This window comes from Apaloderma vittatum, unplaced genomic scaffold, assembly GCF_000703405.1.
Source record: "Apaloderma vittatum isolate BGI_N311 unplaced genomic scaffold, ASM70340v1 scaffold100, whole genome shotgun sequence".
NCBI lineage: Eukaryota > Metazoa > Chordata > Aves > Trogoniformes > Trogonidae > Apaloderma > Apaloderma vittatum.
In genome coordinates, this window is record NW_009696551.1 from 1 (window position 1) to 15,550 (window position 15,550).

Below are 15,550 nucleotides of genomic sequence, written 5' to 3' on the forward strand. Positions count from 1 at the left end.
AATTGTTCTATGATTCTATGATTCTATGTCTAGAGTCAATACTGTCCACACTCCTGGCTTTCAGATGCTGCTATTCTTGACACCAAGGTGCTCCGGCCATGGGTGCAGATAGGCCTACTGTGCTATTTCCATGAAAGAAAAGTATTTATTTTTTTTCTCTTCTTGTCCTTTCCCTTGCTCTTTGCTCTGTAGGAAGCTTCACTGCACTCGAAATTTCATCCACATGAACCTCTTTGTTTCGTTCATCCTACGTGCAATATCCGTATTCATTAAAGATGGGGTTCTTTATGCCGAACAGGATGGCAACCACTGTTTTATCTCAACGGTAAGTAAAACCGAAGGTAAAGACTTTTCCTTTTTTTATTATTTTTTCACCACGAGATAACAAAATGAGGCGGGGAGCAGTCTGTTGAGTGTCATAGGCTGAGAAGCCATTGGGAGAGAAAGTAATTGGTGGTAAACTTCCCTCCCAGTACACAGCAAAACTGGATGTTACCATCTCAAGATGCTATCAGTGTGCAGCAGTCTGTCCTTCAGGACAAACGTACAGGTTCTGGTTTCTCTCATTACTCAGGTTGTTCCTCCCTTTCACAGATCTCCATGATGATAGGTAGGATGAGAGCAGACACAAGCAATTTCCTTCACCTGAATGTGTGTTTTTTCTCCAGAGCCTTGTTTGTTATGGATGTCAGGCAGGGTTATGTGTAAACAGGATGACCGTTTAGGCATAGAAAATAGTCCTGGTGGTCAGAGTCTCAAAAAATCATTGGTATTAGGCATGTATTTGTCTCTGAAGTGTGCAGTTTTATGGAAAGCCTTCTTTTTCATGGATGCGCTTAGCTATATGCTACAAGTAAATCCCAATTCCTTTAACATTTAAGACTAGTATTTGGTTTGATAAATCAGCTCACTGGGTGTAATTATGATGGAATTACAGTGAGTTCCCAAACTGAAATCTCCTTTATCTAGCCAGTTATGAGCTAAATTCCCTATGAGTCACTTCCACAAGGAAAGTGCAGTTGTGCAGTTTCTTAGTCAGCCTTTTCTTTGTCATTGAAACTAGTTTTTGCTTTTAATTCATCTCCATAAGAAAACTGAAGCCATGTTAGATCTGTAGTTGGTTGCTACCACTCTTCTAATGGTGGCATCTGCCTCTTTGTTTTGAAACACTTGGAGCATATAACGCATTAGAATCATCTCTTCTAATGACCAGGGAGATCTTCAGCCCACATAAAGTGGCAGAGCTTCCACGAAGAAACTCAAGTTCTGATGGTTTAAGCAATATTGGTTGTAGGTTTGTCCCAGAAGGTAGAATATAACTGGGAGGCAGTCAAAAATCTGAGTCTCCCATTAACGCAGGCAGGAGCTTCCAGTTTATACACTGATTCAGTTCTGATATCTTCAAAAGTCCTACTTTTGTAGCATTAATGATGTCTCACTGGGATACAACACTGGAAGGACAAGTGTGTCCTACCCTCACAGAGTCCTGGTAGAGCTCAGTCTCCACTTTTGTATTTGAGTGTTTTGTGGAGGTTTTCCCCCCTCCTTTTTTATTTCTTTTATCTGCTGTTTTCCTCCCCAGTAAATGAATAAAAACTTCTATCATTTTTTTTACAAAAAATTACTCTTGCTTTCTTTACACTTGCACTTACTTTCATTTTCTGTCCCTGAGTGACAACGCCTGCAAATTGCAGGGAAGAACAATTCTCAACTGCCCACAGGAGGGTGCACCCTTTCTGATCCCACTCCCGGGGCTTTCTGCAATCATCCTGCCATTTCACATCCTCCCTTAGGCTTCTCAGTACACCACTGGATTCTTTTCTTCTCTGCATTTAATCTTGGGAAGGGGGCTTAAATCTGGCAATTAGCGATCACTGACGATGTGAGCTCCCGCTAACGCAAGACATTCTCAAGCTGTCTGCAGATGCTCGTTGACCACCTCCCACTGGTAAAATTGGCTGCCTGCCCTTTCAAGCTTCACTCTCTAAAGTGGCACCTCACATTTTTCTCATGCTTTTAAAACTTTACTATTAAAAGTGTATAATACTAGTGCCAGCTGTGTTCCTTTCTGCTAAGAGATCTGGAGAGCTTGAAAGCATTTTCTCTATCCGATAGGCAGAAACAAAATGGAAATAACTTTGTTTTTCTTGATTCTCTGCAGGTGGAATGCAAAGCAGTGATGGTGTTTTTTCACTACTGTGTCATGTCCAACTACTTCTGGCTTTTCATTGAAGGATTGTACCTTTTCACTTTATTGGTAGAAACCTTTTTCCCAGAGAGGAGATATTTCTACTGGTACACTATTATTGGCTGGGGTACGTGACATTTCTTGTCTAAAATGCGCCTCAGTGTGCAAAACAACTACATGAACCACCTAATATTTCCACGTTCAGTTTCAAAACATCATTTTAGTCCTTGTATAGAAGTACTGCTGCAGATTGAACTGTCTTGTGCTTTTCTGTCTGCATACAGTTGAACTGAAATGTAGAGGACACCGCACCTCCACATCTCTTGCAGAGATGTAGTCCAGAGCTGACAATTGTCTTCTATGAGATAGGGTCTTAATGCCAAGTCCTTCAGCTTACTCAAATCTGCAATGCTAAATTCTAGTGCATTTGCTAAGACTCCATTTTTGCCTTTTTTCCAGATAATAACTAAATTGAAAACATATCCAAAGAGTATTCACATACACTCATCATACCAGAGTGGGAAATGGAAACTTGCAATGGGAAGAAACAAGATTTGCTTCAGAAAGGCCAGTTGTGCAATGCTGATGAGTGCAATTGTTTTGCATGCTGGCCTTCTGGAGATAAATTGGTTGCTGTAACATGTTAATTCAAACAGTTCTTTACTGACATTTCTGTGCAGAAATCAGACGGTGAATGCAGAAGAATACATGATTTTAAAATGTACCTTATGAAGGTTACACTAATTTTTTTTACTTAAAAAAACACGTTTCCGAAACAAATTCAAAAACAATCCTGTACATTTATCTACATGCCAGCTGTATGCCTTGAACTATTCTCCTTTAAAAAACCCCACACCTTCAAGTAACCTGAACCTTCAAGTAATCCAGATGGTTTGAGGTTTTTCCCTCCCGAGACAGCTGTACATACAGAAAAATTTTCATCTCTTGGCAAAGTCTCCCTACAATAGGAGCAGAGGTATAGAAAGAAAGAAAGAAGAGAACAAGAGATGAAAAATAACCTGTGGTGTAAAAAAGTTATTGGAAAAAGGTGGAAGATGCTGTTGGAAAAGAAAGTACTGGACATAGATATTCGCAGTGTCCCTTGTACTACCTACAGATATATAACCACATTATAGTTGAGATACAAGACTGTTTTCAAAGAGAACTCAGGGGTTATATACATGAAAATGTGACACATATGAAAGAAAACAATGTATAAATCTTTGTAATCGGAACATAAATCAGAGGTCTGGTTCCTTTAGTTAAGTTTGCTCAAATTTCGTATCTGAAGATTCATCTGAATGTGAGAATATTTCAACGTAGAGTATTAACTGAATATTTTTCTTTAAAAATGCAGTCTCTCTAATGAAAGAACTACGTAGATGGATTGATTTTATAACACAACATTAGAATATCTGGTCCTGAGCTGAACACCATAAATAAGATCAGACTGCTCAGTATCAATAATATCCATTAATGACAATACTAAGAGAATCTCCAAATGTGGATATTTTGTGGTTTGGTTTTGGGGTTTTTTTAATATAATCTTTTCCCAGATTCCAAATATTTCAACTTGAATAGCAGTTCCCCTGACCTGGTAGGAGCAATTGGCACTTTGCAAAACCAGAAACACCTCCAGACTCTGGGTGAAAGTCATGCTGTGCAAAAGCAGCCCCTCAGCTCAGAGCTCGTGGAGAGGGAATTCCATTGAAGCAGCAATAAAGAAAGCTCAGCATTTTTCAACATCTGGATGCTTCTCTGTTTCTTAAAATATGCTGAGCACATCAGTGTCCATTAATGAAAACTACATATGGCTATGTTGATCAAGGCATTTTTTTCCTCTTAAATGTGCACTATCATAAATTTGTGGAAACATTAAGGTTGGAAAAGGCCTCTAAGATCATCAAATGTCAACCCAACACCACCATGATCACTAAACTCTGTGCTGGTAAGTTCTGTGGATAGACTGAGAGCTCTTCTAAGGGCTGCTGCTTACTCCGAGCAGAGACACAGTCAGCAAGAATTGTTCTTTTCCTAGCCTTTGGAGCTTGTCTGTTTTCTAATGTTACGCTGAACCTGAAAAGGTGAAGAAATAGATATCATCTGATGTAAAGAAAAGTAATGTGAGTATATGTATATTCAAATGGGTTTTTTGAACTGCATTTTTATATGACACATTTAGTCTAATTCTGTCTCCCTGCCCATGACTGAGACTTGGAACACTGTTCATACCGCTAGAATGTATGTAGTACAAATCAGAACAAACTAGATAGCACAAGAGGCCCATGTTTATAGTTAAAGATTACTTTTATTATTGTGTATCCATGAAGTGCACAAAGTCCTCAATGTGTTCTAGGTGTTCTCATGTGAGAAAAGTAGACTTCAATTTACAATAAATATGCATGATTTCTTCTCCCCAAAGCCTGTCATTTTATGACTTTTTATCATTTTCCTTTCAAATTTTTCTCTGTGTGTTTTTTTTAAAGGAGGTCTTCATCAGTCATCTAGGCCTAACAGGAACGTTTTTATTTCTGACAATGGGAATACAGGATTTGACAGAGACTCACTTGAGTGGATTCGGCTGAATGACTAATTAATGTGACATCAACACAGCCTTGCAAAATGTACAAAACATAATTGTTCCTGTCAATTTACAACAGTCTTATTCACTGTTGCAGGCTGGGTTTATCAAGGCCCTTGTTTTGTTTGCTTTTTAGCACTTATTTTTCCAGTGGTGCCTGAATAGATTTGGGCAGTTTCCTCCTCAAAAATTTTATTTTCCATAAAATGTAGATTCAATCCTCTCAGAGTTGTCTTGCAAAACTACATTATTTTATAAAAATATTTCCATTGAGAAAAAGCACTTTTAATGTTTAAAGAAAGAAAAATAAAGCCAGGTTTCTCAGTGAATTCTTACTGGTTTTATTTAGTTTGTACTTTACATGCTTTTTTTAAAAGTAAATAAATGTTTGAAATAGAAATGAAATTTTTGCTCCTAATATTCTCTTCCAGGGGTTGATTTGGGTTTTTTTAATAAAAAAAAAAAGGAAAAAAAATACTCCTGTGAGTAAAGGAAAAGTATTCCCTACTGATTTGTTGTGGTTGAACAATAAAGCAAAAACAGTTATTTACACAATAAGATAAAATGCAATGTATGTAAATCATTTAAAACCACAAAAGAATAAGAAGAGTACAATAATGCCATTTCATCTCAACATCTGCCAGTCTGCAATTATTGCATAATAGCTCTGGACACGGAAGCTGATGTCACTGCTTTTATTTTGTACAGATTATCTTTACCATCCATGTAACAAGGTGTAGTACAACAACTTTGAGCAATAATGACCTGAAACGGCATAATTTTCTCCTGTTGCCAGTTTTGCTTCTGCAATCCCACCAAGACAAGCACATCCTCTGACCGAGACAGATGTTTCTAGAGCTCCGAATTAATGAAATTAATTGCATTGCTTCGTACACGAGTGCTATTAGGAAGTAAAATTCGATTGAGAGGTTGCAAAAAGTGCTCATAGCTGAGATACAGCTAATGATATTGCCATCTTATCTTCTTTCAGGTACCCCAACAATTTGTGTCACTGTCTGGGCAGTGCTGAGACTTCACTTTGATGATACTGGGTAAGTATCACATGCATTCATCACAATGGCAAGGATGAAACAAAAATATAGTGATCAGAGGACATGACTAATTTCTTCTTCCATTTCTGACATCCAGTTGTGTTTGCAAGTAATTTAGGTCCAGCATTCAACTACTACAGCATGAACTACTGTCTTGATCAGCTGCATAAATAGTTGTAGTTCCATGTTTATGTCCCTGTCGCACTGGTGAATTCATAAAAGAGGTAGCCACGTAAAAGAAGATACAAATGTACAGCTGACACAGTGGCCCTCTGTTCCCTGCTCAATTAAATTAGTGGAGTCCAGGATATGATTTATCTCATCTTCAAAGAGCCATCAGGGGAATCACACTTGGGACTTCCTTCTCTTCGGTTGAAAGAAGATGAGGGTGAAATGCTCAGCTGTGGAAATTATTGCAGATACCTCTGATGTGATGAGTGAAATCTCCCCAAGGAGTTGCTAGGCTTTTGTTTACAAATGTAATTAGGAATTTAGATACCCCTCAAAGAGTTTTTTTTCCACAAGTCTAGTGAGAGAGATGTATAGAGGCAAGACAGACATTCCTAGAATCATAGAATTGTTTGGGTTTGTTTAGCAGTCCAACTGATAAACTAGCAATGCCAGGTCCACCACTAAAATATGTCCGTGAGCACTCCATCTACATGTCTTCTAAATACCTCCAGGGATGGTGACTCAACTGCTTCGCTGGGCAGCCTGTTCCAATGCTCGGCAACCCTTTTAGTGAAGGGTATATTTTATCTAATATAAACCTCCCCTGGCACAACTTGGGGCCATTTCCTCTTGTCCTATCACTTGCTACTTGGGAAAAGAGACCGATACCCAAATTTCTACAACCTTCCTATGCTGAAAGAAAATGAGAAGTTGGAAGAATTTCAGAATGAATTCCAGATGGTAGATTCCCCCTAAATGGCCTCTTTTGGTGGGGAAAAATCCTGCAAAGATCCTGTATTCTTTTCCAAAGGACTAGGAGAAGAGGCTACTGCCAGAGATGGTCCTGCACACCTCGGTAGTCAGAGCAGCAGAGATAGCTGGCAGGAATGGCCATGTATGGACACTTTGAAAATACAAACTTAGCAATGATTTTTCATGACAGCTGTGTTTGAAATTGGTGAAATGTTAGGAAAAATACTGGGAATGAAGGAGAATGAATTAAATTTGGAAAATCTAACAATGATTCTTCGAAAATGTTGATCTGAGTGAAAGGTCTAATTATGTACCCAACTCTTGTTTCCAAGAGACTTAGGCTTAAGTTTTAATTTTGCCTTATATTAGAGATATCTGGATCCAAAATTTGCCTAAGACTCACTGTTCTGCCTGGTTTTCCTCATCCTTGTTCTTTTGTGCTCTATTTGGAAAGCACATAAAGCCCTTCCTCCACTGGGGATGCCAGTGCCTTGACCCAATGTTCTATTTTGACATTAAAACAAATAAAATCATTTATTTTGATGCAAAACAAGCCAGAACCCCCTGTTGTGCCATTATTATGATTACATCACTGGTCTTAAATGAATTAATTTCTCTTAGGAGTCAAAACAGTCCTTGCATTTTGAGGGTGGGGGAACGTCTAACAAAAGGAAAAAGAAAAAAAAAGAAAGAAAAAAAAAAAGAAACGCAAACCCCCAAACACTTTCTTTTAGTTAGAGAAGCTATTTAGCATGCAAGACGTTTAGAGAGATTCTAGTTGAGTGTCTCAGTGGTTACTTTGTAAAAATCAGCAAGCATTGTTCTGGGGGTGGGGGACAAGCCAGCATGAGCCTGAAAACATTGCAGAAATTACTGACCTGGGAAACCCCAGTCGCAAAGGCATGGACTAAAATACAGAGTCTGAGCCTGAGCCTCCTCCTGCTTGCTCCTTTTAGCACTGGCAGAGCTCCCTTGACTTCAGCTCCTGATTCCCATGACTGTGAAGTGACAGGTTTTGTGGAGATAAATGCAGCTGTCTGTTCAGCCAGAGCTCTGCTACCGAATTAAATGGAGTTGTTCCAGATGTACACCAGAGATATATCTGAGATTAGACTTTGGCTTTTTCAGACAGAAACCACATCCCTCGCCCAGCACCTTGGCTCCCTTCCGTTCATCCATCCTGAAAAAAAATTCTGTGTATCTGACCTCCACTGCAGCAACGCGTTTGAAAGAAATTAGGGAGCCTGGTTACGTAATACAGCTTGCTGGCTGATGTTACAGACTGTTCTCTTGTGCATTGCTTTATTTTCCTCCTGGTCATATTGATCTGAGGAGAAGGTGATGTTTCTTCCACCACGTCCATTCTATAAATGTCACAGGGACTGGACCAAAAACAGTCCTTGAAAAAAACTTTGTGAGAGCTTGATCGGATTTGTTGGTGGTGACAACAACAAAGTAGACCCTGGCAACTGAGCTTGCTGGGGACACATCCTATAAAAGGAGAGGAATGGGTCTAAGAAAAATAAGCATTTGCAGGCGATGATGTATTGCCCTAGAGTGCACATTTAAAATGCAACTGTGCTGAAAAAAACCCAACACCCTCCAGGTATCTATTTGTCCTAACCAGAGACTGGGATAATTAATTGGGCTGGAGGTGTCTTCAGTAGAGATGACTGGGGCTAAAGGAAGTAGATTCTGCCCCCTATAATTTCTCATTTCTACATAAACAAATTGCCAGGCATCCACATCCATTTGTACAGCCAGACTAATATTAGAATTTGCCCAAATTCTTCCAGTATTGGTCAACTCACTGAAGACTTTCACTGCAGAAGTTACATTAAGCTCTCATGAGATCAGCAGTGGTTTAGTCCTGTACACTCTAGTTTCTTGGCATCTGAGAAATGCATCAAGACAACCAATGCTGAGACTTTTTGGCTGTTGTCTCAGTGGGAGGGAAATCCTCCTTCTCAGAACTGCAGGTACAAAGTAGATGGTATTTTATTTTATGTTTTCTAGAGGGAAGTATGAAGAGATGAAAGCAGAGATAAATAAAAGCCATTTTTTTAACTGACAATCAAACTCTTAGTGACAAGAATTAAGTCTCTTAGTGAGGTGAGAGTGGTGGGGGAGGGGAAATAAGATTTTTTTTTCATTGTTATTGATTTGCTAGCTTTAGAAATATAAGTTAAAGTAAAAAACATACGTTTATATGGGTCCTATAATTAGCTTTCTCAACAAATAAATGCATCTATCTATATGGAATGAACTTCAGCAGAAGCATTTGATGAATCTGAAATGCTGAGGTAGAAAAGGCATTTTGTTTGTGATCACTCACTCCCAACAACTTAAAAAAGGAGCTGACCCCAAGTGTTGTCCAGCACTTGAATCCTCTTAGATGAACCCTTGCTATGACTTGCAACCCAATGACTGGAAAATCATTCCTGTGCTTGAATACAACCAGTTTCTAATACATCCTTGTGTACTAGGTATCTGTAAGAATCCTCATGTCAGGGTGAAGAACCAACATTCATACATGTTTAACCTGGAAAAGTAAGTGAGACATCAAACTTTGGAATAACCATCTCTTATCCTTCAAAGTGTCCCTATCTTTTTCCCTTCTATTGAGACATTAGCTTAAAGGGACAATTTCACAGCTATAGTCTCTGTAAACACAGAAATAGATGTAAAGGCATTTTTCAGTGTGGCTAAAATGTTAGTTAGAAATTGCCACAAAAATACTGAGTTTACTTCCAGGTAATTTGAATAAAGGCTGTAAAAGAAAGCTGCAGAAGTAACAGAATAAAGAACTATTACCTCTGAACCCAAATAAAATTATTTACCTACAAGACAAATCTGCTACTCTCTACCCCCTTAAAAATTTTTGTGAGTTTATTAACTTCCTTGTTATATCTTTCTCTTTTTATTTTTCTTTACTTCTCTCTCTCTCCTACCCCGTTCTTTATTAATGGCTGCAGCTGCTGGGACATGAATGACAACACTGCCTTGTGGTGGGTGATCAAGGGTCCTGTGGTTGGATCCATCATGGTAAGTAGCACTTGGAGCAGGTGTTTCCTCAACACTTCTGAGGATGAATAACTGATTCAAACGGCTTTACAAACCACTCTGCATCAGCTGCACTGGTCTTCTGGACAGCATGTCTGAAGTTTCACTATTTGCCATCCATAATGCAAAGTAATTCCATTTTTATGAAAGGGTTTAATACAAGTTAAATGATGGGGAGCTCTCTGCAAGCAAAGACAGTATAGACAAGAAGTTATTTAGTTGCTTAAACATAGATCCTAAATGCTATAAGAGCCTGAAACATACGGAGTATTCACCTGGGGATGGCAGATATGATAAAGGATGTATGGGAATCCTGTGATGTTTGGAGTGGCAGCTGAAGGGCAAGTGGGAAAACCCAGGACATCTAAAAGAATACTACTTGCCAGTAACTAGGAAACTGGACTGTGTCTGATCAGTGGAACTCATTTCGCAGCTATGTCTATTTGTCTAGTAATAACTTTATAATAGTATTATGGATGTAGTGCAAGATGTTTAATTGTTGGAAATGTACCTAAGCTCTCTTTAGTTGATAGAGGTCTTGGATTTGACTCAAGCAATGCTAGATATCTACGTGTGTATGACTGAGAGGTTTTAAAGTACCCAGTCTGAGCTCTAGCTGCTGCCTCAAAAGAAAATGGGAATTTTAAAATGATATTGTGCTCCTCCAGTTAAGAAATTTAGTCCCTGGACAATATGGTTAGTGAACCTGAAGAGCTGTTTGGCTTACGATACTTAGATGTCTGATTCTGCGATCCTAAGTTGCTCTCCATACTCCAGTGACAGCGTTGGCCAGGTCTTCATTGACTGTGATGGGGATGTAGACATCCAGCTCACAGGTAGTTGTCTCCATGGAGGTATTTTCATCAGGCTCAGTGCTTCTCCTTTCAGGTATTTGGACAAGTCTCTAAAGTGGGGTAAACTTCAGATACATTAAAGATAATTCAGCTAAGAACATTGCAGGGTACTGAGATGGAGAGGGTCCAATGATCTGGGCTGTTTGTGATATCGTTATATTTGAATTTCCATGCTTTACAGACATATTCTGTGAAGGATTACATTCTAACTTTGAGGTATCAGATACACTTAGCTTCTGCTGAAGCTACTAAAGATCAAGAAACTAGCAAGGGACAACTGGGTTTCTCTATTCATTTGTAGTCCTCAGATCAGACAGAAAAATTCTTCTCAAAGAGATGCTTACATCTAGTTTAAGTTCTTGTTCTTAAAGGAGTAAAACGTTTCATAAGACAGCAACTTAAATTTCCCACTGTTTTCTTCTGGTGTTAATCAGAAACCAAAACACCAAAATAAACTGATTTTATAAGTCTCTAAATTTTAAAAAATATATCTGCAATGACATGATTTTACAAAAGAGAAGATGCTCAGGAAGACAGAAAACTAAATGACATGAACATTAACCCCCATCCTTCCACTCCTCCTCTCTTCAAAACATTAGAGGTCATCCCATCTTGAGCCAGGTTCAACCAGAGAGAAAGTGACACAACTTGGGATTTCTGGGAGAGAGGAAACACCAAACTGTGACCCATGAATGCCTTAGGTCAGAGAATGGGAAATAAAGTTGCTTTTACTGTTGAGATCTTTACTAGATGTCCCTGGTGTGCAGGGACCTTTCTTTTAATTCTTTCCACAGGTTAATAATGAACAATGTTGAAAACTTTTTGCTTAAGTTTGTCTTACTCTGTGCCTGGGACTGAAGAAATTCTGCCTTGCTTTATCTTCTGCAAAGGGGATATTTTTGCCTGGAAAAAGGGCAGTAAGATGCTTATAAACTTATCCTACTATTCCTGACGCTATAAAACTTCTAGACTTAGAGAAGAATAAAACTGTGGAGGCAGCAAGTCACTGGGAATGTATGATTCTCATACTTGGAAAATTATACCATTGTCATAATTTTTTCTTTCTTGTTTCCCCCTAGATAAACTTTGTGCTCTTTATTGGCATAATTGTGATACTTGTGCAGAAACTCCAGTCACCTGATATCGGGGGCAACGAATCCAGCATCTACTTGTAAGTACAAACGAAGCAGTAATTGATTTAGCTTTCTAACATACACATAGGAAAAAAGACAAAGTCAAAAATTCAAAGTGGGACAGTCTGCTGCGCTTCATACATTCCAAGGTTCAAAGTTCATTGAAAGCTATGGGATTTGGGGAAAAGATTTCATTAGCTTTGCACTGAATTCTAATTTAGGCAGATCTTCTAAATTCATTTATGTTCATGTTTTTCATAACCTTGAAAGCATTCAACTTACACCAAACAATTCCTCACACGGCCAGAATTGCTTTAAAAAGCACAATTAATCCTGAAATTTTCTTTTTAGCAATTTTAAAACTTAGTTTGTGATTTATATTTTTTAAAGCTAACAGCTTTTTTCTTAGTTTCCACCTCACCAGAGGAAAGATATTGGCCAGTTGAAATAATCGTCTTTCCCATGTTGAGGGCATGTGGTCATTCTCAATAATAAATTATGCAATTGTTTTGAACATCTAAGATACGTGGCAGCACATTTGGTGCGTTCTTGGCTTTTCGACCTAAATGCCATGCACATTTGCTCTGCAATTTTTTTTGTGAGATCTAGAGATTTCTAGCACTCATAAACAAAGACGAGACTATATGATTTAGCACTGGATTCCTGGTGAAAAAAGGCAAGTCATACAAACCTTAAATAAAAATAAAAAATATCAGGGTATAGTAGACATCCTGATTTGTAGTATTTAAGAAAAAAATAAAAAATTGACCAGTGATCGGTTGCACCCTATGTAGCAACATGCGTATTATTGCAATGCCATCCATCTAAAAGACAATTTTCAGGGAAAAATACGTCCCCCAACTGCCTACTTTTCTTCCCTTCTTTCCTATTGTCTGGTTTACAGTTAAGTGAAATGATAACATTTTATGCGTCACTTTCTCATCTCTGTAGTCAAGCATCCAATTGCTGAAAATACTACCCTTGATGTCTGCTCTAAACTGTTTCAACAGTCAAAAATAATGCTTTAAATTCGTTCTGCGGGTGGATATATCTCAGAATTAAAACCCAGGAGAAAGTGTAGTGAATCGATTAATTGTATGCATGGTTTGCCTAAGGGCTTGCATGAAGATTTCCCCTGTATGCGCTGCTAGGAAATTGTCCACTGAATCTTAGATTGTAATTAGCGCCCAAGATGTGCAGAGCTAATTCCGATTACAACCTGCTACGTGCATGTTCGGTGCCTGCTGCACATCTCTCTCATATGGAGCAACGCATGCCATAGACTCCAGTGATTTAACTAGATTTTAGAGCATCCTTGTCATTTTTGATCAATATGGTGACTGGGTTTTACTGATATTTTTCCTATGTGTATAGTTAGCCACCAAAAATCAAGAGAAAAAAAAATCATATTTTCTGTTTCATTCGCTGCCATTATTTTTCATATTTTTTTGCAACTTTGTAAATGGGTGTGTATAGATTGATCTTGCATTTATGTATGTGTTATGAAGCGGAGTGTTGTTTATCCAAACAGATTCGACAACAGAAAAGTCACACAGAAATGATAAAACAGAAATGAAATTACTAAGTCTATGCAGATATACACCAGACATAACATTTGTGCACACATATCCTGTAAAAAGAGAGCTGCTGTAGTGAAGAAAAAGATAGATCATAGTATGGTTATGTCACCATATTGAAATTGGCATTTAGACTGTGGTCCACATTAAGCATTTTCCATGCCCTATTTTGCTGTTTCAAACTATTAAATGTCATTCCATTAGACTAAAGTCTCCATCCAGATATTTATTTCACATCATATTTAAGTATTTGGCCTTTAGTACATGAAGCAGATCAGTCACGGTTGAGGAAAGATGTTCAACCTGTTTCTGAAGGTATCTGCAGCAGGGACTGAGATTTATTTTAGCATCAGCGTTCTACTTTTTGGAATAACCTGTTAGCCAGTACTTTCATCATCAAAAAAACCCAAACAAACAGAAGACCCCACAAAAACTTGGTTATTGTCTTTGAGGAGGATTTATTTTCTTCTTATATGCATGATATATGTTTATGTTCAGGCCCTTTTAATTATTACTTTTGTTAGGAAAATCTACCTCCACTTCTATTTTATAGACACGATGGTCATAGCTCTGCAAATCGCTTAAGCCAACATTAGACTTTAAAAGCCTTGGGGATGTTCTTGAATTCAGACATTAATTAGATATTGTTACCACTGTTCATTCATTATTAAAAAATCCCACTATGAAGTTAGCTGTTAGCTGTGACAGGGACACAACAGAAGAGTGCACTACTGGGGAACTAAGGCTTAGTAAATATAGTGTAGCCACTAGAGAGTGTAAGACTTATGTTAAAAAAAACCACTAAACAATAACTTGCATAATTTGCAGCGCAATAATGAGTGCTTCACCTTCATAAAAAAAATAAATAAATCAGATTTTCTCTCTAGATAACCTCTTGTTCACTATATGGAACAGCCTTTGCCTTTAGGCTGACAAGAACTTGAAAACGTGTAGCTAATTCCTGGCCATTTTCTGCAGCAGGCAAATGCTTTAGTGCTTATGAACTTCTGTCTTATCGACTTGTCTGTTCAGTCGTTCATTACCAGTTTCATGCCTAACTGACCCTTCTTCACCCATTTTGTTCCCCCTGAAAGCTTCCTGCATGCTCCTGCTCCCATTTCAGCCTGAGAGGATCAAAACGTGTCAGATTCTCAGAGAACCGTAACTCCATCTTTCTTTTACTGACATTTTAGATAGAAATTCCTCCATATGGCTGAAATGATTTGGGGGCTAGATTCATCAAAAAATATCTAAGCAGGTGAGGTAGGAATTAAAAATGAAATAGAAGCCATCCTTTCTGATGTTCATTTTAATTTTGTGACTCTTTTTGGTGTGTAGTTTTTTTTTTTCTGAGAGCCTTAAGCAGCTTTCATTCTTCTTCCCAGTAGTCATCACAATCATTATTTATTTTTTAGCATTGGGAGTGAACTGCCAAAAGCATAAAAAAAGACATAACTTTAATTTCTTGGACCTTGTTCTGCTTTCAGTCCATCTTGTGTCAATCCTGAAGCATTTCACCAAATTAAGCACCTAAGCAAAGCAAGTCCAGTAATGCAAATGTAACAGATTTTTGTCTGAGTGAGAAGCTCTGAAATCCTCAGGTGCTGGGGAAGCATAAAGTGTCATTGATTGCATTCCTAGTTTAATTAAGGCAACTATTTGCATAGTTCAGATGGCTTTCTTGCCCCATCTGGTGAATGAATTGCATAAACCATCATCATGTGCCATGGACATGACAGATTTAATCCTTTAGTACAAATGGCAATATCTTGTATTTTTACCTGTACATGCCATCCCATTGGATTTTCCTTAATGTGCTTCCACACAGAAAGCACTGCCTGATTTTTCACAATATCTAATTGCAGTTTGTAAACCTTTTGAAGAAGAAGTCGATTTTTTAGGGACACGGTTACACCATATGCTGAAAGCCAAGTAACACCACATCACAAGCCCGTGAATCCAACGTGTACTCATAGTTCTGGGGACTGAAAAACGTGTTTGCAAGCCTATGGTGGCTGGTTCAGCATATGTGTGTCACATCAGGACCACTTCTCATACATCGGTTCCTTCTTTGAAATTTTAGAAAACAGATAATAAATTGACTTGGCAAAGTTCACAGTTTTTCCCATGAGAAAACCAGCCAGAAGTGTGTCACATGAAGTGTTAAAATCTACTTTC

At 38.2% G+C, this 15,550-nt stretch overlaps 1 protein-coding gene across 1 annotated transcript in view; it reads left to right on the forward strand.

Annotated features, from left to right (window-relative positions):
* Nucleotides 1–187: 187 nt before the first annotated feature.
* The window catches only part of ADCYAP1R1 (adenylate cyclase activating polypeptide 1 (pituitary) receptor type I), a 36,879-nt gene continuing 21,516 nt past the window's right edge, over nucleotides 188–15,550 (forward strand). The window contains exons 1-5 of the mRNA XM_009875415.1: nucleotides 188–325; nucleotides 2,162–2,315; nucleotides 5,761–5,821; nucleotides 9,721–9,790; nucleotides 11,742–11,833. Of these exons, the coding sequence (XP_009873717.1) occupies nucleotides 224–325; nucleotides 2,162–2,315; nucleotides 5,761–5,821; nucleotides 9,721–9,790; nucleotides 11,742–11,833 (479 nt within the window). The 5' untranslated portion in view covers nucleotides 188–223. The remainder of the gene's footprint in view (nucleotides 326–2,161; nucleotides 2,316–5,760; nucleotides 5,822–9,720; nucleotides 9,791–11,741; nucleotides 11,834–15,550) is intronic.